Genomic DNA, 23,670 nt, shown 5'->3' on the forward strand with positions numbered 1-23,670 from the left:
ATGGTGTATGGAGTGTAGATTGATGTGGAAAGAAAAGAAAATTTAAAACAGTTTAACATAAGGCTGCAACATAAAGTGTGACAAAAATGAAGGGGTATGAATACTTTTGCAAGGCATTGTATATGCTATGTTTTATATATTATCTAAATAAATTTATATTGGCCAAAATATATTTTTAACAATAAATTTAATAATTTCAATGTAATAATTTTAATAATTTAATAATTTTGTATTTCCGTGCTCAGAAGTATATTTTGCAATATATTTTAAAAGATGTTTTGAAAGAAGAAATATATTTTAAATTAGAACTTCAATTCTGTTCACAACATTTAATATATATTTGGAATGTTTTTTCTTTTGCCATATGGGTTAAGCTGTAATCCTTTCAGTCTAATCATAACTAATTTCAAATGAATTTGTACAGTTTGGTTTTAGAATAAAGGTCCACCACTAAAAGTTACCCTCAAAGGGGCATGAGTAGATCATATGGGGAAAAAAAAATTCTAATAATAATAGATTGATACGAATTCATACAAATTTTGCACAAAATTGCCAAAAGGTAAAATAGTTAGGAAGTGGCATGAAATTGTGTTGAAATGTTTACTGTAAAAACAAAGAAATACCTTCTCATTAGTTGCCAGACCAGTGCAAGGGTATGCATGGGGCTTCCTTCGTTGATATTCTCCCCACCGATTCCTACTAAGGAAAACTTTGCTTCCTTTTTGCCCAGTGCGACCGCATAATTACAATTCTCAAGCTACAAAACAAACATATGTCAACCAAATTAACATGACATGTATAATTCAACCCCAACAACTGCAGGTCTCCATACATAAATAGCGTTTTTGATGAATAAAGCGTGCATTTTGAATTTTAAACTGATCTAGCTGGTACCCTGAGGCAGCTGTAGAAATCATTTCAGCAGGGACACAAATTCAACATGTTGCAATACAGCCGTATTTAATTTGCTGTCAGAAACAAACAGATTTTTGACTGATTATTAATGTGATGTAGAAAATAAAACCCTGACTGGATCCAGTTGTTTTATCTCATTCATTAGCTTTTTGTATACTTTTTGAAACTCTAGTATAAAACTTGTACAAACCTTCTTCATGTTGGATCCCAGTGCTGGATAGGGAGGTTTATTGACTCTAGTCCAGTCAACAGGAACCTGGACTCTCTCATACAACTGAAGAATGATGAGACCATCGTGCAGATCACTGGAGAAGAAGATGGTAATGATGAACTTCACTCTTGTGGTTATAATGTTTTATGCTGTGCTCAGGTAAAGACAATGAATTATTATCAGTTGTGTTTAAAGGCACAGACCACCGATTTGTCAGGATGTTTCTTCATAGTAGCATGATATATTTACCTGTTTTAATATTCACCAGATGTAAACTGTATGTATAATCACCTAATAGTCTAAAAAGTAAGTAATAGCCCAAATTCAACATGATAAACTGTATGATCTGAGATTTTATTCATATCCATAGCACATATGGTGTGTTAAAATTGTATATTATACCTTTTCAGCCCCAAAACGTTCTAGTTACTTAGTATAACTCAATAAAAATAACTTCTATTTAATCTAAAAATAGTAAAAATAAGTGGAAATATAGCTGCAAGCAGTGATTCCCGGGGCTCAAGTGCTTTAAGCCATTTAAGCACATATGAAAAAGACATTATTTAGCTAGCCTGTAACCACCTAAACCAATGATTTAAAAAGCATTTTTGGCAAATCCAGGTAATTTACCATGGGAATATAATGTTTTTAACATTTATGACTTATAGCACCAGCTGTGGTTCGATCTTCTTAAAAACTTTGCATGCTTGTTTAAAATCACCTGTCACATGTGCTTAGCAGGTTTTGTGAAGTTTTGAGTTTCCTTAGAGCTTTATAGGATTTGGGGTAAATTTGGGCAGGCCCCTTTTCTAAACGTCACCGTTATGGCCTCCTAAAGGGTCGTTTTTAACCTTTTTTAAAAAATTATTGGCCTAGAGAGTCCAGAGAATTGTACCGCAGTGTTTTTTTTTTCCTAGATTGAGCAAAAAACCTAGGACTAGCAAAAGTATTTTTTTTAGTAGGTTACTTCTCAATCATTTAACAAACAATTTGATTGACAGCAGTGGTCTTAGCAAAAGTTGCAGCAAAGTTGTCCAGAATGAGGAGTTCTATCGTATAATGCGGATATAGTGTGTATGTGAAAAAGAAAAAAAAAAGTGAAATGTAAAATTGATTACGCCCTTAAAAAAATTGCCTTTGGGGTCATGAGTCAAACAGTCCCACTGAGTTTCGTTACGATCCGCCTCCGTCCAGCCATGTTTTTTGAAATACACAAATGTCCTTGTAAACACTTGTGGCACTTCAGATTAAGACTGGTTTTGCACTCCGAATTTCATGTTGATAGAACATATGGTTCCACAGTTATAGCCATTTTCATGTTTTTTTTCCATTTTACAGTGCCACCAAGTGGCCAAGCTCCATGTTTTTTTTTTTCCCTGTGACCCTTAAATTGTGCTCTTACATGTGTTCTGACTTTTGCAGAGATATCTCATTATGTTCAGGAGTAATAGGCATTTTACTAAAAGTGTCCCTGCCCCTTTCGAACATACTGGCGTCCTTTTGCGACGGAGAGTCGAAAGTTTCCTTTTTTTTTTTTTTTTTTTTTTGATCATTATTGATCTCTCTCCAAAAAAGATTCACTGTCCGAAAAATCTTTCTGCACTGGCTTTTCGGGCAAAAGCCTAGGACTAGTTCACAAAAGTAATTTTTTTTTTTTTTTTTTACATCTTTTCAATCACTTAACAAACAATATGATTGACAGCAGTGGTTCTAGAGGCAAAGTTGTCCAGAATGAGGAGGTCTATTGTATCTAACCCTAACCCTATCGTCCAAATATTGCCTGTTTGTGTGAAAAACCACGGAAATTGTTTTCGACTTTGAAAAATTCGATATTGCTCCTCGGGGCAAAACACCTAGGACTAGTTCGCAAAAGTAGTTGAAAAATGCAATATCACCCCCCAGGGCCGATTTCTTTAAAATTTCTCTCAGACCTTTGAGGCCATGAGTCGAAAAGGCCCACTGAGTTTCGTTTCAAATGGGCTCCTTTAACCTTGTTTAACAGGTGCTCAAAATTCATCAGCTAATGGCAGCCATGTTTTTTAAGATATGCAAATATCCTTGTAGACACTTGTGACATTTTGGACCAGTTATAGCCATTTTTATGTTTTTTTTTTTTCCCTTTTACAGCACCACCAAGTGGCCAAGCTCCATGATTTTTTTTTCCTGTGACCCTTAGTTTAAGCACTTACAGGATTTTGGGCTAACTGATTAGGAAATCTGGTTGCAGCACAGAGAATCTTTTTATTTTCCTGAAACTAAATTATGCACACACTACAAGATTTGAAAATCTGGTTGCATCACATACTACAAGATATTATTAAGATTATCATGATGGAGGGAGCGCCTCACATGATCTTACACAACAGATCGTCATTTCAACAACTAATGTTTACAAATGTTAGTTAGCGTACTAGCAGCTTTATGCACTCACCCGCTATGTTGAAAACTGAGATGATTTCACTCCAGAGCTTTCCTTACTCCATGCGGTTGTGGTATGTTTTCAACATATTATACAGACAGTGTTACTACAAAAACATGAGAAGCAGTTTCCTCCATCTCCACTACCCAATGGACCATATAGCAGCTGTCTTGTGTTCGCGCATTGGCTGTTGTGAAAGTACTGACGTAATCATAGCCGTGATCATCCTGATTTAAAATCCTCAATATCAAACATGTTTGATTGTGAGAACAGATCAGGAGGTGCAAGATTCGATCTGTGAATGTCTCACATTACCAGATAATCCGTGCCGAACATCGGGACCGATCGAGGTGCTCAACAAGATTTTTGCTCCGATTCTCAGGAGGGGAAAATTGAGGCAAAATCAGGCTAAAAAATCCTGTAGTGTGATCCCGGCTTTATATAAGTGCTCTGAGTTTTACTTTACTAAAAGTGGCTCTGCCCCTTTCAAACAATTTAGCATCCTTTTGCGACAGTAAGTCGAAAGTTCAACTTTTTTGATAATTATTGATATTCACTCTCCAAAGAATCATTCTGCACTGGCTTTTCAGGCGAAAAAACTAAGACTAGTTCACAAAAGTAGGTTTTTCAAAACATGCAAAATACCCCAAAATTTCAACAGGGTCAGGATCGGATTTGAGGCGTACAGTTTGTCCAGCGTAAGCCAAGAATTCCAACGACATAAGACACTTGAGCCTACACTCTAAAAACTGCTGGGTCAAAAATAACCTAGCGCTGGGTAAAATATGGACATACCCAGCGATTGGGTTGTTTTGATCCAGCGGTTGGGTTAAATGTTTAACCCAACCTTCTGGGTAGTAAGCCAACCTCTAGGTCAAAATAACCATATTTTGTAGTTTGTCCATATTTTACCCAGAGATGGGTTGCATTTAACCCAGCAGTTTTTAAAGTGTACGACTGATGGTTTAGGAGTTTAGAACGATTTTGTACTTTTGTTCACTGTAGTGAGCCTTGGTCACATTGTAGGCGGTGTGAGTACTACCATCCCAACTCTCGTTTCAGCTCTCTACAATTTACAGTTTGGTCTGCACAATCAGTTTTACGTGGAGACTGCTGATCCGTGACCATTCTAACAATTGCTTTATTCAAACGTGCACTCAACTTATTATGCTTTAAATTTGGCTCTGTATATTAAGTCACTTTAGATAATACCATCTGTTAAATGAATAAATATGAACCTGAAATATACACACAAGTTACAGTATATGACTAAATTAAGCAATTGACAATATTGAGACTTGCCTTAGCAAGAACCACAAATAACAATGACAATATTTTGTACATAACATCATGTATACAGTTATTTCTATATTTTAGTTCAATGAATCTCTCAACCTCCCCTCTAGGATGAATTAAGGGTGATTGGGACAGTTTTTGAAATTCAGCCTTTTTATTGTTTCTTGACATAAATTTAAAACGTCAGCCCAACACATTATATATTTCTGTAATACTAAAGATGTTAGCTACCCATTTGAGGAAGAAACAATGTTATATTAGAATGAAAGGATGTGTGGCATACACTTTTCTGTAAACTGAGCCCAAAATATATTTTTTGTAACATTTGGGTGATTGGGACACAAGGTTTGGGTGATTGGGACAGCATATTTTTTTATTGATTTAGGGTAGTGTAAGAATATTTACAGTATTGCACAAGTTAATTTATACTTTAATATAATTGTATATGCAGTTTTTTTTTTTTTTCTGTTCATCATTATTAAGTGCCCATGTTTATTTCTGTTCAACTTTATTTCTCAGTTCATAAATCTATCCAAAACGCTTTTTTATGGTCAACTTCCTGTTTGATGCATGCCCCACCCACCTACAAAATGTCACACCAATGAGGGCATCCCATTTTAATTATTAGGTCTTACACCTAGGACTCAGCAAAAAAAGTTTTTAGGTGAGAAAATAAATTCTGTATAGTTATACTGTCCCATTTTACCTTATGTCCCAGTCACCCTTAATTCACCCTATATGTCGTGATGTTTTCTTCACTGTTGTTTTATATTGTTTTTAGCTTTTGATTCCAGGGTCAGGATTAGTCCTGATATTTCAGCTGTTACTGGCATTACTGTATAAGCTAAACAAATGGCTCTTACTTGTACAGACGATGGACATGTGGAGAAACTCCCAGAGAATTCATCCAGTTCCTGAATGTTCTGTCCTCTCTTGTTTCCCCTGTAGGGAAAGACACACCACTGTGTTATACATCTGGTATTTATTTTAAGGACCATTATGCACTTTAGATGCATTGTATTTATTCATTTAGAAGATGTTGATTATTTTAATTGGATGTCCATGTTTATATTGACCTCACATAATAAGTTCAAATTAACCACCCTCTCACAGAATTAAACTGTTGTTTACTTTGCTGCCAGACTGACCTTGATATATAAATCTGGGTGCTCATATGCTAATGATTGTGGTGTCATAACCGTAATATCTTAATCTGTTTTGCAGTTGTTTTCATTAATGTTCTCATTGAAACAGGGAGGAAAAGCTAAATCTTAAAAAAAGGTGCTGTTTTCCATGATATGCTCCTGGTAAATAAGTTTTTAATAAAGCCCATTAAATATGAATGATAAAAGTGCTCCAGAATGATTACATAATGATAGTCTGTTACATAATTCTGAGCTAAATATTCTCTTAGTTAGCACAATAGACCTTTGTCATAATTAACAATAAAACCAGGCTGCGGACTGAATTAATAGTGTTATAAATGGAGCCAAAGGCGTGATGGTAAAATAGTCATTTATCTTCCCTTGCATTGTAAATGGAAAAAAGGTAGTTAAGTGTGTTCTGGCAGATCCGCTTATCGGCAGGTTTGATGACATACGCTACTGTATTTAAGGAGACAGAATGGAGGAGAAACAATCAGATCAAGAGGACAGAAGAGAGATAAACAGACAGTGAGATGAACCCAATCACTCCTTATCACTAATGTCACATGTGACCCTCCAACACACATGTGCAGTACAGACACAGGACGCCCCCTGCTGTTCGCTCAAAACACTTCACATGCAATTAATGGCATAATAGCCTTGATAAGAACAGTTCAGTAATTATGTAGTTCATGAAATGCAGCCTGTAACGGAACATCTTGAAACCTTACATATTGCCTTGCTTCAAGTCACTTTATATTTTAATGTTGTTTCCTCTATAAACTAAAGGAACTACGACTTATTTGACTTTGGCTTTTTTTCTTTTTCTTTGACTTCTTCAAGTTTTTGTTCTTCTTTATCTTATTTAACTTGTTTGACTAAATTTTTCTTCTTTGTCAACTTCTTTTTTTGACTTTACTATTATTATCAAGCTTTGTGTTAGAAATAAGAAGAAGATTTGTTGTTGTTATTATCTTTATTAAGATAACGATTATTAACATCATCAAGCCTTGTGTTAAAAATTATAATAATTTGTATTTAAAAAATATTAATACAATTAATAATGATGATATTATTATTATTATTATTATTATTATTATTATTATTATTAATAATAGTTTTAGTTGTTTCCTTAGATATTTTTGAGCATCTATTTTATATATTTATATGTGTGCAGAAAATGTATTATTTATTATTATTATTATTATTATTATTAACATCAAGCTTTTTGTTAGAAATGCATAATAATAATAATAATAATAATAATAATAATTTAGTAGTAGATTGTTTCCTTGAATATTTTTGAGCATCTGTTTTTTCTACATAATTTATATGTGTGCAGAAAATGTATTCTTCTTATTATTATTAACATCACCAAGCTTTTTGTTAGAATAATAATAATAATAATAATAATAATAATAATAATAAAATCTTCAAGCCTTGTGTTAATAATAATATTAATAAAAATAATAATAATAACAGTTAGTAGTAGATTGTTTCCTTGGATATTTTTGAGCATCTATTTTTGTAGACATTTTATATGTGTGCAGAAAATGTTTTATTATTATTATTATTATTATTATTAATAACATCACTAAGCTTTTTTGTTAGAAATAATAATAATAATAATAATAATAATAATAATAATAGTTAGTAGTAGATTGTTTCTTTGGATATTTTTGAGCATCTATTTTTGTAGACATTTATATGTGTGCAGAAAATGTAAAGCTTTTTGTTAGAAATAATAATAATAATAATAATAATACAATCATCAAGCCTTGTGTTGATAATAATAATAATAATAATAATAATAAAATCATCAAGCCTTTTGTTAGTAGTAGTAATAATAATAAAGTCAACAGTAAATTGTTTCCTTGGATGTTTTTGAGCATCTATTTTTTTCTTATATAATTATCTCTGTGCAGAAAATGTATTATTATTATTATTATTATTATTATTATTAATAATAATAATAACATCACTAAGCTTTTTGTTAGAAATAATAATAATAATAATAATAATAATAATAATAATAATAATAACAATACATCCAATATGACAGCTGGATAAATTGCTGAATAAAGATTAAAACATGATGGACTTCTTTTTAATCAATCAAAGGTTGTGATAAGTCATTATGAATGTATTATGATGGACGTACTGTAGCTGTTTAAGTATGTTTCTTGTTGATGATGGGAAATGTCAATGGTTGGTAATTCAGACAGAATGTGAGCTCAGATGTAGAGCAAAGATAATGCAGCATCATTCATCACAGGCAGTCAGCAAGCTCTTTGATACGTTACAGGCTGCCAGACTGCATACAGAACACCTTTCTTGCATCACACGTTTGGCACATTCACATATAAAAGTAATGCAACTCACCCTCGATTGCATAATCAATGCCATTGCTGGCGAGTCGGCTCAAGGCCGGGTACATGTTGAAAAGATTGGCTACAAAGGCCATGTTGAGTTTCTGGTTTCCTGACACCACATCCTTGGGAGTGACAAACTGTCTGCAGTCCAGACGATCCGCCTGCCTCAGCATCAGCTCTGCTCGCTTTTCATCATCACGCTCCTAAAACAGACAGTTATTTAACCCAAATAACTACATTTCCATCTGATAGATCTGAAGCACTGCTGTAATGCAGGTGATTATCTAGAAGACATCTGGCCCAATGTGATTAATGAATGTTCTGTAGCACAATAACAGGACAATATATGGGTGTAACTCGACAAACACATTTTACACCCACATTCAGTATTCTGAGTCACTTTCTTTGGCCAGAAAAATAGACTTCATTTGCATGATTTTAAATTATCGTACTGGATTTCCATCATCGAGATACTATTATAGGTTATATATATATATACAGTGGTGTGAAAAACTATTTGCCCCCTTCCTGATTTCTTATTCTTTTGCATGTTTGTCACACTTAAATGTTTCTGCTCATCAAAAACCGTTAACTATTAGTCAAATATAACATAATTGAACACAAAATGCAGTTTTTAAATGAAGGTTTACGTTATTAAGGGAGAAAAAAAACTCCAAATCTATATGGCCCTGTGTGAAAAAGTGATTGCCCCCCTTGTTAAAAAATAACTTAACTGTGGTTTATCACACCTGAGTTCAATTTCTGTAGCCACCCCCAGGCCTGATTACTGCCACACCTGTTTCAATCAAGAAATCACTTAAATAGGAGCTACCTGACACAGAGAAGTAGACCAAAAGCACCTCAAAAGCTAGACATCATGCCAAGATCCAAAGAAATTCAGGAACAAATGAGAACAAAAGTAATTGAGATCTATCAGTCTGGTAAAGGTTATAAAGCCATTTCTAAAGCTTTGGGACTCCAGCGAACCACAGTGAGAGCCATTATCCACAAATGGCAAAAACATGGAACAGTGGTGAACCTTCCCAGGAGTGGCCGGCCGACCAAAATTACCCCAAGAGCGCAGAGACAACTCATCCGAGAGGTCACAAAAGACCCCAGGACAACGTCTAAAGAACTGCAGGCCTCACTTGCCTCAATTAAGGTCAGTGTTCACGACTCCACCATAAGAAAGAGACTGGGCAAAAACGGCCTGCATGGCAGATTTCCAAGACGCAAACCACTGCTAAGCAAAAAGAACATTAAGGCTCGTCTCAATTTTGCTAAAAAACATCTCAATGATTGCCAAGACTTTTGGGAAAATACCTTGTGGACTGACGAGACAAAAGTTGAACTTTTGGAAGGCGCGTGTCCCGTTACATCTGGCGTAAAAGTAACACAGCATTTCAGAAAAAAAACATCATACCAACAGTAAAATATGGTGGTGGTAGTGTGATGGTCTGGGGTTGTTTTGCTGCTTCAGGACCTGGAAGGCTTGCTGTGATAGATGGAACCATGAATTCTACTGTCTACCAAAAAATCCTGAAGGAGAATGTCCGCCCATCTGTTCGTCAACTCAAGCTGAAGCGATCTTGGGTTCTGCAGCAGGACAATGACCCAAAACACACCAGCAAATCCACCTCTGAATGGCTGAAGAAAAACAAAATGAAGACTTTGGAGTGGCCTAGTCAAAGTCCTGACCTGAATCCTATTGAGATGCTGTGGCATGACCTTAAAAAGGCGGTTCATGCTAGAAAACCCTCAAATAAAGCTGAATTACAACAATTCTGCAAAGATGAGTGGGCCAAAATTCCTCCAGAGCGCTGTAAAAGACTCGTTGCAAGTTATCGCAAATGCTTGATTGCAGTTATTGCTGCTAAGGGTGGCCCAACCAGTTATTAGGTTCAGGGGGCAATTACTTTTTCACACAGGGCCATGTAGGTTTGGATTTTTTTTCTCCCTAAATAATAAAAACCATCATTTAAAAACTGCATTTTGTGTTTACTTGTGTTATCTTTGACTAAGAGTTAAATGTGTTTGATGATCAGAAACATTTTGTGTGACAAACATGAAAAAGAATAAGAAATCAGGAAGGGGGCAAATAGTTTTTCACACCACTGTATATATATATATATATATATAGTTTTTAGTTTAATTTAGTTTTTAATGTCTATATAGTTTTATTTCATTTTTATAAGTTTTATTTCATATTTATTTCAACTAAGTTAAAGTTATTAAAGTTTAGTTTAGTTTAGTTTAATATATCAAGTTAAAGTAAATGAAAGTGAGAAATGTTGGAAAAAAATAAATTAAATTAAATTAAATTAAATTAAATTATTAAAATAAAATAAAATAAAATAAAATAAATTAAATTTTACCAGTTTTAGAGTAAATTCAATAAGCCGCATAATTTGGGGTGTCAATAGTAATGAGAATCACCTTTAAGAATAACTGTAAAAAAAAAAATAAATAAATAAATGCATTATGATGAGTATTATTATAGTATTAATGTGGTCAATTATCATGAAAATAATTCCACATTTTTTTCCACAAATTTCCACAATTTTTTATATATTTTATTTTATTTTATTTTATTTTTTTTTTTTTTTGTGAAGTAAAATGTGACAATATGTTCTTGATGATATTTTGGGGTATCATTTATGTGTGTAGCACTAACGATTTATGATGAGTTTAATTACATAGGCTTAAGGGTTTTGAAATAATAGTGCAATAGTAGTGAATTTTGCACCACAAATAATTCTATTTGACCCATTTAAAATGATAGATGACGAAGTTGCAGAGTGTTTCTGATAAACAGAAGATTATCATGCAGTGATATGGATAGTTAGTGTTATCTATATAGCTATAGCAGGTCTTAAAGTCAATAAAGATAAATGAACTATATTTCTGTCAGGACCCCTAATTATCATCAAAGATGATTGACAGTTAGCATACAGTTTGAACTGGCAGTATGGTTTTGCTCTGGCTAAACACTCCCTGTCCATCCATGCAGCCACGTATGAATAGAAGCAGGGAGAGCAGCAATAACCGCCTAGAGTATGCAAAATAAAACCAAAATTGTAAGCAGATATCATTATTGTTCTAAGTGATAATTTCATGTAACAGTGTGTTTCAGGATAAAGAGTTTGACTCAACAAGGAATATCAAATGCCGACTCCTGACTGTGGATGAGAGGAGGAGCTAGGGATGAAGGAGGGTCATTTGCTCCTGAGCAAAGCAATAAGCTGTAAAAAAATACTGAATAGAACTTACATAAGGAAGCAGTGATAGGCATCTTATTATTATGGGTAGACGTGGATCAGCTGAGAGGCAGCTGATGTCAGCTTCACTAATGTGACCTGCCATAACTAACACTACACTTGGGCTGTGTTCCATTTCTGGTTTTTGTTGTTGTTGTTTTGTACACCCTTCCTTTGCTAACATCTCTCCATTTCACTGACTTAGATAATCATCATTGATTACGCTGCATGAGTGCCCACTACTGGCAGAACTACTGATCTATAACAGAGAAATGGATTTGCTCATGACTTCATAAAAGTGAAGCCACCACGCCGCAATATTAGTATTCCCTAGTATTCCCATACATTCTACTTAACTAATAAGGAAATCGTACAAATTTACAGAGAAAACATCACCTAAAAAGTCAGCGTTTTTATACTGTATCTGAAGTATCCCTGTACATACTTAAAATGTAAACATCCTAATCATGTAATTAGTTATTATTATATACAGTTCAGGTCAAAAGTTTACATACACCTTGCAGAATCTGCAAAATGTTTTTTTTTTTTTTTTTTTTAAATAAGAGTGATCATACAAAATGCATGATATTTTTTATCTAGTACTGACCTGAATAAGATATTTCACATAAAAGACGTTTAAAGGAGAAGTCCACTTTCAAAACAAAGATTCACATATAATGTACTCACCCCCTCGTCATCCAAGATGTTCATGTCTTTCTTTCTTCAGTCATAAAGAAATTATGTTTTTTGAGGAAAACATTTCAGCATTTTTCTCCATATAATGGACTGATATGGTGTCCCGATTTTGGGACTTCCAAAATGCAGTTTAAATGCGGCTTCAAATGATCACAAATGCAGTTGTAAACGATCCCAGCTGAGGAAGAAGGGTCTTATCTAGCGAAACAATCAGTTATATTCATTAAAAAAATACAATTTAAATACTTCTTAATTTCAAACACTCGCCTTGACTTTCTCTCCCTGAACCCCGTGTATTAGCCCCCCTATGACGACGTGAAGCCCCCCTCTGCAATGATCTGAAGGACCGACCCCTTTACCCCTGGAATCGATTTTTAAATGCGAAAAGCTAAATTGAATGCGATTTCAACCAAAGGGTACCGCTCCAATCTGATTTGTACCACCTCAGGTTCTATTTGACCCACTCCAACCCCCAAAACTTGTTGATTTTAACCATTCGATGCGGACAATCACAGGTGTATTTAAACTGCTAAATTCCAACGTGCTTTTGCGCCTTGTCTGGTGCTGAGCCAAACAGACACGCTCAGTGCTTTTAGCCTATATCACAAAGATTAGGTGTTTTCAACCACTTAAAAATAATGTTATAGACATTTAAATTAATTACTAGCAAAAAAATACATTTGTTATACACACTGATGTTTGTGAGTTTGTTAATGCACTGGTGTGTAAGGAAAGCGGGAATAATCCTTTCAATTAAAATCTGGTGACGTATTTTATTTATATATAAAACCGGGATACCCGCAACCCAAAGAAGATCAAACACCCTTAACACAAAAGGTAAAACAGCAATATAAGACGATTTCAAAGTTGAGGGAGAACATGAGATTTTCGACATACCCTAACTGTCATGAACCGGAACAAAAACAGTGACGAGTGTTTGGCATTAAAAAGTATAGCAATTTGTATTATTTTTTATTAAAATAACCGATCGTTACGCTAGATAAGACCGTTCTTTCTCGGCTGGGATCGTTTACAACCGCATTTGGGGTTGTTTGAAGCCACATTTAAGCATTTTAGAAGTTCAAAATTGGGGCACCATATCAGTCCATTATATGGAGAAAAAGGCTGAAATATCTTCCTCAAAAAACATAATTTCTTTACGACTAAAGAAAGAAAGACATGAACATCTTGGATGACAAGGGGGGTGAATACATTATATGTGAATCTTTGTTTTGGAAGTGGGCTTCTCCATGATGAAAAGTTTACATACACTTGATTCCTTCAGGTCCAACAAATTCTTTGGTTTTTTACCATTTCTGTGTATTTGAACCCTTTCCAACAATGACTCTATAACTTGAGATCCATCTTTTCACACTGAGGACAACTGAGGGACTCACATGCAACTATTACAGAAGTTTCAAACGCTCACTGATGCTCACAGAGTGTAAACTTTTGAACAGAATGAAGATGTGTACATTTTTATTATTTTGCCTAAATATCATACTTTTTTTCATTTAGTACTGCCCTTCAGAAGCTACAGAAGATACTTCCCAGAAGACAAAACAAGTTAAATTTACCCTTATCTTCAATTTTCACACCCCGGGGTAAGTGTTTAAACCTTCTGTAATAGCTGCATATGAGTCCCTCAGTTGTCCCCAGTGTGAAAAGATGGATCCCAAAATCATACAGTCATTGTTGGAAAGAGTTCAAATACACAAAAATGCTGAAAATCAAAAAAATTGTGGGACCTGAAGGATTTTTTTTGAAGAACAGTGGGCAGTTTAACTGTTCAGGACTAACAAGGGACTCATGAACAGCTATCACTAAACAAAAAACAGCTATAGATCATTCAACAACACAGTATTAAGAATGAAGTGTATGTAAAGTTTTGAACGGGGGCCATTTTTATAAATTCAACTATTATTTTCTCTTTTGGACTACATGTAAAAGTCTTTTACAAGAAATATTTTATTCAGGTTAGTACTAATAAAATGCATTTTGTATGATCCCTCTTATTTTGAAAAAAAAAAAAAAAAAAAAAAAAAAAATTACATTTTGCAGATTCTGAAAAGTGTATGTAAACTTTTGACCTCAACTGCATAGTAGCATACATCAGATGATCATGATAAACATCGGATGGATGAGATCCTTTATTTTAAATGGCAAAGTGCTAATGGAATCTGAATAAAGATTTGTGCTTTGTATGTACAAACCCTAATTTGCCATGTACAATAATTCACTGTACAGAAGGCTATAATGTTTACAAATGTTTCAACAATAATTTAATTAACAGCATTAATTTTGAATCCATTAAAGATTTAAATGTTGGTTAAATTAATAGTTCATTGAACAACATATATATTTTACTTCTATGGAAACTGTAATGCCAGTAAAACACCATTGAATATGTGTAAGCTTGAAGAGCCTAAAATAGATGTTACTTAATCAGAACATAAAAAATATGTGCACCATAACTTATTCAGAGAAATAATGTTAAGTACATACATTACTGACATAAAGACATGATGCTTTATTTCCAAGATGATGCATGGTAAGCCTTTATAACAAGCTTGTATTGTAATATTATTATTATGTAATAATATTATTGTATTGTATACAATACAGTTTTATTATTGTAGTATATTGTATTTTAAAATCATTTTCTGATACTATACATATTTAATATTTCCTGCATAAATACATAAATAAACACAAATATTTTGTGTTGGATCAGTTACCTGTCGGCAAGTGTGCAGCTGACACACCCACTTAAATGATTTAAATATAATGCTTATCTTGCCTGGAAAGATAATAAACATTGCAGATACCATCTGAAGAAAAAATAATTCCGTGTGACTCATACGCTTCAGATCGGGTGATTTTAGGTCAAGGTTTTTACTGTCAGTCAATAGTGCTCTCTGCCAGTAGGGAATAGTAAGATGGCCGATGGCCAAATGTAAGATTAATAAATTAATTTTCTTTACAAATTTGTTTGATGCAGCATTCTATGTATATAAGGCTGTTTTAAATATTTAAAAAATAATTTATAGCTTTGTGGGGTGGGGGAAAATTAAACGTGATCTGCGGTGACGTCACAATCATGTTGCATTGTGGTATATGGAGTGGTCTGAAGTGTAAAAATGAAGTAGGCTCACTCCACATAAACCATATAAACTTCCCTCTTCCACTTCACAAAGTGGAAAGGATTTCAGTGTGTCTAAAAGTGAAGTGGAACACAACCATGATTAGGGTGAATCTCACAAAACTGGTCAAGAACAAGTCCAGGATATATTTCACCCCGCCAAAAAAATAAATAAATAAAAATAAAAAATCAAATGTATTTCAATATTTTAAATTAAAAATATGTGCAACAGTAATATTGATTTTTTTTCACCACAAATAAGAACAATGTAGTCAGAAAGAACCTGACCAATTCCAATTTACAAAAACAAACCCAACACTCATATCCGATCCCCTTTCTTTGCGTCTTTGTCTTGTTGTCTTTAGTTCTCATATTTCCCTTGACTTTGTTTTGTTAGCAAACATTCTTGGGTATCAAAAAGTCACCCTATTTCTTATCTGCACTACATCATGTCATTAAGAGCTGGAACAAACACTGACACAGGAAACATATCAGCATGTTGACTTTCTCAGTAAAAAGGTAAAGGCCGCTGACCAAACATTCAAAATGACTTACATTGAAACCAGTCATGTCAATGTCAATCCTCATCTCGTCATCACCGTCTCCTTTAGGCGAGATCTGATTAAGCAGGTGGAAATATGCCCTGGAGTCCTGAGAGCAGAAAAAGGCTCTGTTTAGTTATAGAAGTCAATCTTAACTGACATGGAAATGGCAGTTCAAAGGATTTGATGTCAGATCAGATCAAAAGCTGGGCTTTTATACTGCGTATAGGCTTTCATATCTAGGCCTGTGATTAATTTACTAAGCATATAACCCATACAGTATTTGAAAACAAAAACAAAAAAAATATACATACATATACAGTCATGTGAAAAAGTTAGGACACCCTATTGAATTTCATGGTTTTCTGTATCAGGACATAATAAAAAATGATCTGGTCCTTGGCAGGTCTTAAAATTTGGAAAGTAAATTTTCAGATAAACATCATAACATGACATATCACACAGTGTCATTATTTATTTAAGAAAAATACAGCCAAGAGGGTAAGGCCATGTGTGACAAAGTTAGGACACCCTATGAGTCAATTGCCTGTAGATGCACTTTGAGCAGCAATAACTTGAAGCATTCATTTTCTTTGTGACTTCATCAGTCTCTCACATCGTTCTGGAGGAATTTGGACCACTCTTCTTATCAACGTTGCTCCAGTTTATTGAGGTTTGTGGGCATTTGCTTATGCACAGCTCTCACCACAGCATTTGAGTCAGGATGAGATCTGGACTTAGACTGGGCTATTGCAACACCTTGATTCTTTTCTTTTCAGCTATTCTGTTGTAGATTTGCTGGTGTGCTTGGAATCATTGTCCTGTTGCATGACCCAATTTTAGCCCAACTTTAGACGTCGGACAGATGCCCTTGCATTTGACTGTAGAATACTTTGATATACAGAGGAGTTCATAGCCAGCTCAATGACTGTGAGGTGCCCAGGTCCTGTGGCCACAAAACAAACCCAAAATTATCAGCCCTCCTTCAGCATGCTTGTCTTTTGGTATGAGGTGTTTGTGCTGATATGCTCTTTAGGTTTTCACCAATCTTGGCGCTGTGCATTATGGCCAAACATCTCCACTTCGGTCTCATCTGTTCAAAGGACATTATTCTAGAAGACTTGTGTTTTGTTCAGATGCAACTTTGCAGACCTAAACTGTGCTGCAGTGGGGTTTTTTTAGATAGAAGAGGCTTTCTTCTGCCAAGCCTTCCAAACATGCCATTTTTGTCCCATATTTTTCTAATGGTATTGTCATGAACTTTATCATTTAACATGTTAACTGAGGCCTGTAGAGTCTGAGGTGTAGTTCTTGGGTTGTCTGCCATTTTTCTGAGCTTTACACGGTCTGATCTCAGGGTGAATTTTCTGGGACATCTACTCTTGGAAGGAGAGGTGTCTGTTTTAAATGTCTTCCACTTGTGAATAAACTTCAGATTGTTTGGAAATGGCCGTATTACTCTTCTCAGATTGATGGCAGCAACAATTGCTTCTCTAAGATGGCTGATGTCTTGCCTCCTTGGCATTGTGTTAACACACACCTGAAGGCTCTAGACGAGCAAACTGCCAAAGCTTATGCTTTTATAGAGGCGCTCAGACTTGCTGATGATCAGTTAATCAAAGGTATTTGAATAGCAGTGCTTGACTGTTATTTACCCTCTTAATTCTAATGTTAACAGTAAGGGTGTCCTAACTTTGTCACACATGGCTTTTCCATTCTGGCTTTATTTTTGTTGAGTAAATAATGACACGGTGCAATTTTTCATGTGTTGTTGTTCATCTAAAGATTTATTTTCAAAATTTTAAGACCAGCAAAGGACCAGTTTTTTTTAATGATGTCCTGATACGGAAAACCATGGAATTCAATAGGGTGTCCTAACTTTTTCACATGACTGTATGTGTATATATATATATATATATATATATATATATATATATATATATATATATATATATATATATATATATATATATATATTTATTTATTTAGTACTGACCTGAATAAGATATTTCACATAAAAGACGTTTTCATATAGTCCACAAGAGAAAATAAAAGTTGAAACTTGAATTTGAAATTACCCCGTTCAAAAGTGTATATACGCTTGATTTTTTTTAGTGATCGCTGTTCATGAGTCCCTTGTTTGTCCTGAACAGTTAAACTGCCTGCTGTCCTTCTGAAAAATCCTTCAGGTCTCACAAATTCTCTGGTTTTTCAGCATTTTTGTGTATTTGAACCCTTTCCAACAAGGACTGTATGATTTTGAGATCCATCTTTTCACACTGAGGACAACTGAGGGACTCATATGCAACTATTACAAAAGGTTTAAACACTCATTGATGCTTCAAAAGGAAACACAATGCATTAAGAGCCAGGGGGTGAAAACTTTTTGAATTTGAAGATCAGGGTAAATTTAACTTATTTTGTCCTCTGGGAAACATGTAAGTATCTTCTGTAGCTTCTGAAGGGCAGTACTAAATGAAAAAGTATGATATTTAGGCAAAATAAGAAAAACGTACATATCTTCATTCTGTTCAAAACGCATCGTTTTTTCTTCTGGAGCACCAGTGAGCAACTGAACCTTCTGTAATAGCTGCATATGAGTCCCTCAGTTGTCCTTACTGTGAAAAGATGGATCTCAAAGTCATACAGTCATTGCTGGAAAGGGTTTAAAAACACAAAAATGCTGAAAAACCAAATAATTTTTTGGACCTGAAGGATTTTTCTGAAGAACAGTGGGCAGGTAACTGTTTAGGACATACAAGGGACTCATGAACAACTATCACTAAACAAAAAACAAAAAACAAATAGGCAACAACAGAGTATTAAGAATCAAGCATATGTAAACTTTTGAATGGGGTTATTATAAATTCAACTATTATTTTCTCTTGTGGACTATATGTAAACATCTTTTATGTGAAATATCGTATTCAGGTCAGTACTAAATTTAAAAAAAAAAAACACATTTTGTATGATCCCTGTTATTTTGGGAAAATAATTAACATTTTGCATTTTGGTGTATGTAAACTAAATATATATATTTGATACGTACATTTGGTGTATTGTAAACTTCAGTCCAAAGCCTAGTTTTAATTGAATGATGCAAATTTTCAGTAGCAACTGATAATGATGACTTCTGTGACGAAGCTTATAAAGTACCTTAATATCATCACTGAAGTTGCTGATTGGTTGCCAGCCAGCAGCTTTGAGGTGATAGTTGACCCATCTCAGCAAAAGGTCCTCAGGGGACATTGACATCAGGTGGTCCAGGTCCTCTGACTCTTCCAGCAAAGCAATTAGAGCTACACAGGCATAAACACACAGACACATTTTACTGAAACCCCTTTTAAGAGGCATAAATCAGTCACTCATGTACATGCATGCTTTTATTTTTTTATAGCAGCAATCAGTATCCCACTGGACAGCACTGTGATTATAAAAAACACAATTTAGACTATTACAGCACGGGAATGACCTTCATTGCGTGAGATCTCAATGTCAGCGAAGAGGCCAATTTTTATGATTTGCCAGAGGAGGCCAAGCACGAGGTGAGGCGTTCCTGCTTTCATGTCCTGAGCATCGATGTTGACTACCGTGCAGCCGATAGCTGACGCAGAGTTAAGAGCCAACACCAAATTCTCCTGCATAAAACAATAGAAGTATTTGTGACCCCGGACCACAAAACCAATTATAAGTAGCACGGGTATATTTGTAGCAATTGCCAACAATACAACTTAGGATATTGAATAAAGATCACGTTTCATGAAGATATTTTGTAAATTTCCAACCATAAATATATCAAAACTTAATTTCTGAGTGATACGCATTGCTAAAAACTTCATTTGGACAACTTTAAAGGCGATTTTCTCAATATTTTGATTTTTTTACCCCCTCAGATTCAGTTGTATCTCAGCCATATTGTCCTATCCTAACAAACAATACATGAATAAAAAGCTTATTTATTCAGCTTTCAGGTGATGCATAAAGCTCAATTAAAAAAGAAAAAAAAAAACACTTTTATGACTGGTTTTGGTCCAGGGTCACATTTGTCGTCAAAATATTGGTCTCTAATCCACACATTTTTTATTCGAAAGACAATATTTATTCATAAATAAGTTAGGAAATATATTTAAATATTTTTAATTTAAAATGTGTACAAAAAAGAAACTTGTGTTGTGACAAACACTGCTTTTCCACACAAATTCTCATTATAGTAATGTAAAAATGTGCTTCTTATTATTGCAATGCTGAAAAAATAAATTATATTTGCATTACATTTATACAGTAATGACAAATATAACATCTGATGTGGATGCTTATGCTAGCATTATATCTATGTAGTTATATCTATAATGATATACTATGATATAGTGATATCTACATAGCTATCATTCTTAGTGTTATCTAACAGCACACAGCAATATAAAAGAAAGATAAAAATGCATAACAAGGTTATCTTACAAAACTGCTTAAGAACATGTCTAGGTTATATTTATATAAATAAATAAAATAGAAAGTATTGAATATATTTCAATATTTTAAATAAAGACAAATGTGCTCTGAAAAGAAACAAAAGAAATCATCTTTTCAGAGTTGTGCCATTTTCACGTCACAAACTGCACATTAAATAACCTGTCTGTACAAATTCTCATTATTGTAATGTCTAAATATCATTTGCACAGACTATTCTTTATGCATTTTGAAGCAAAATACTATTTCCTTTTTGGATTTAAAATGTGCCCTGTACAAGTCTCTCTTTGTGTGTGTGTGTGTGTGTGTGTGTGAGAGAGAGAGAGATCCACCCATTAATTGAGTTATTCAAAGATCTACATTTTGATGTCACTCACTGTTGGGTTTCAAAGGTGAAAGTGCTTACCGTCATTGTAAATGGAGTGCATTTCTTTGTGTTGATGACCCGCTCATCAATGGTGTCAGGCTGTGAGAGGTTGATCATTTTGCTGTAAAGAGACGGCCAAAAGGTCATTAAACATGAACTCTGTGCATTAAACGTGACAAACATTACACAGTTATTCTTATATTACCACAGCAATATTCCATCTTTCACGGATTTGAATAAACTGTCAGTCTCCGGGTCCATTGGGATCAGATGCTTGCAGTCAGGATCATCTCTCAAGGCCTTATTGACCCAGTTCACAAAGGCCACTTTTTCTTCATCTGAGAATGGTTTCAAAAACAAAACATTAGCAAAAATACATTTGGTCTACATGTGTCAAGGGTCATTCATTGACAAATCCTGTTTCAAATAGGTTTTGACTCTTCTGAAGCAGTGCTCAAGTACAACAAGACTTACTCAGAGGCTATTTATAAGCATTTCCAAGTGAAACAGGATATTTAATATGAAAATATGTAGAGCTGGACTTGATTTTATAACGCAGGAATTCATTGGATGGTGAAAGTGGGGCATTACATAGCAGAACAGAGGTGGAGACAAGAGCAAGTTATTGCATTCTCATGAATGAATACTTGTTTCTTCATAATATCCAAAAAATGTGCATTAAAAATTACAGTTCTGTCATTAATTACTCACCCCCATGTCATTCCATGTCAAACTCGTAAGAACTTCATTCATCTTTGAACACAAATTAAGATATTTTTGATGAAATCCGAGAGCTTTCTGACTGTGAATAAACAGCAGCGCAACTGACATGCTCAAATCTCAAAAAGGTTGTAAGGACATCATTAAAACAGTCCATGGGACATCAGTGGTTCAACTGTAATGTTATGAAACAACAAAAATACTTTTTGTGCACAAAAAGTATTCTCGTAGCTTCGTAAAATTACAGTTGAACCACTAACGTCACATGGACAATTTTAAAAGGGGCATCGGATCAATGTGTGTTGGCAGTGTATGTACAAATCTACCCTATAACGATAAAAATCCATGCAGTGGTTTTTAATTAATCTGTAAAAATAATATCCCCTTTTCAAATCGAGCCATTCTCAGATGCCTGTCAATGTGGCATCACACCGAACAGAGGCCGTTCCCACGATAGTTGATTGACATGAGCATCTTACCTCAGATCAGCTGTCACAGTCCGACCTCCACTGTTTCGATGCCGGAGCAGGGATGTAAGTTAGACAAGAATATCTCCGACTGAGCGATTTAGGTGTTCTGTTGCTGGATGTCATAATGAACATAGTGGTCGTCATTTACTCGCGACATCTGAGCTGCTGAAGATGCAGTAGATTACGTTTGTTTGTGAATGAAATGCACCTTCCGATCTACATATATCCATCTATGTTCGCACTAATCATTCGTGATCCAGCTTCACTTACAGCAGAAGTGAGTATAAGGGTTTTTTATGAATCTTTGCGATCGCCTTTCCTAATAATGTGCTAGTTAGCAAGTTTAGCGGCTAAACGCAGCTAAATGCGGCTAAAGTAAACAGACTCGTCACTCCACAGAGAGAAGAGAGGGGCGGGGCGAGCAGAGCTCATTTGCATTTAAAGGAACAATCCCTCAGAATGGGATGATTTTTGCAGAGCTCATTTTGACAAGGTAAAAAGGGTGTTGTTTTACACAACCATTGAGAATTTTTAATCAAAGTATATTATCGACTTTTCATCAAGACCCTAAAGAATCATATCAACTTGTGGAAAATGGGCATCTGATGACTCCTTTAACAATGTCCTTACTAGCTTTCTGGGCCTTGAATGTAGTAGTTGTGTTGCTGTCCATGCAGGGTCAAAAAGCTCTTGGATTTCATCAAAAATATATTAATTTGTGTCTTGAAGACAAATTACGTACTTATGAATTTTGGAATGACATGAGGGTGAGTTATGATTTTTTGGATGAACTGTCGCTTTAAGAACATCACTAAAGCATATTATTGTTTCATTTTGACTGCCTAGGGGATGTAAACGGCACCACCTGAGTAAGAATGCTGAGTTCCTTCACTGGAGATCCTTGACGTTCCTCCAAACGAACGAATCCCATCCCGCCTGGAGATACACTTGCGGAAAGTTTCTCTCACCTCTTTGCTTCTTAGCTCTTGGTACATCTGAAGAATGAAGTAAGATCTTAGCTTTGAAAGTACGTGACATTATTATCAAATCAGGCACTTCACCCATTTTAACATAATACAAAAACACATAGTCAGGCTTACTGCAACAAACTCTTCAAAACTGATCTTCTCATCTTTGCTGGTGTCAGCTGCCATGAACTTCTCCACGATCTCCCGTACCTTGTATCCGGGAAGGTGAAAACTGGCATGTCGAAAAAGCTCTTGAAGTTCAAAATCACTTACATAGCCGCTGTTATCAATATCTACAAAGAAAGACAAAGACAGTTTGCAATGACAGTTATTCATTCTTGCAGCAAACGTTTGACATAATACTTCTTCAATTATGTGTGTAGAATTGTCAACGATCAGCCATAAAAAAGACATTGTACGTAGTCAGTTATTCCAGTCTTTGGTAATGTTTGACACTACACAAGCACTAAGTCAGGTGATGCGATCACGTTCTAAAGAACAGTTCACTAAACTTACTGTGAGATTCAGACAGAATTTAACTGACCAATTTTGTTGAAAGCCTCTCTCAGGTCCTCCAGATCTTCTCTGGAGATCTGTGTCACGTTGGTCTCCATGCTGTTCTCCTCGCAGCACCTCTCACCATGCAAAAGACCTGCCAAAACGGTCAACATAGAGAGTTTGTG

General features: G+C 34.8%; 1 protein-coding gene across 2 annotated transcripts in view; it reads right to left on the reverse strand.

Moving 5' to 3' along the window:
• The window catches only part of pls1 (plastin 1 (I isoform)), a 35,989-nt gene that overhangs the window by 3,370 nt on the left and 8,949 nt on the right, over positions 1-23,670 (reverse strand). For both annotated transcript variants that reach the window (XM_051133210.1, XM_051133221.1), the window contains exons 2-13: positions 23,532-23,639; positions 23,120-23,280; positions 22,885-23,014; positions 21,035-21,167; positions 20,869-20,950; positions 19,468-19,633; positions 19,152-19,294; positions 16,009-16,104; positions 8,369-8,561; positions 5,705-5,783; positions 1,106-1,220; positions 624-757 (exon numbers count right to left, since the gene is read on the reverse strand). In XM_051133210.1, the coding sequence (XP_050989167.1) occupies positions 624-757; positions 1,106-1,220; positions 5,705-5,783; positions 8,369-8,561; positions 16,009-16,104; positions 19,152-19,294; positions 19,468-19,633; positions 20,869-20,950; positions 21,035-21,167; positions 22,885-23,014; positions 23,120-23,280; positions 23,532-23,639 (1,540 nt within the window). The remainder of the gene's footprint in view (positions 1-623; positions 758-1,105; positions 1,221-5,704; positions 5,784-8,368; positions 8,562-16,008; positions 16,105-19,151; positions 19,295-19,467; positions 19,634-20,868; positions 20,951-21,034; positions 21,168-22,884; positions 23,015-23,119; positions 23,281-23,531; positions 23,640-23,670) is intronic.

The sequence above is a fragment of the Labeo rohita genome, chromosome 2, assembly GCF_022985175.1.
Source record: "Labeo rohita strain BAU-BD-2019 chromosome 2, IGBB_LRoh.1.0, whole genome shotgun sequence".
In the NCBI taxonomy this organism is placed as follows: Eukaryota; Metazoa; Chordata; class Actinopteri; order Cypriniformes; family Cyprinidae; genus Labeo; species Labeo rohita.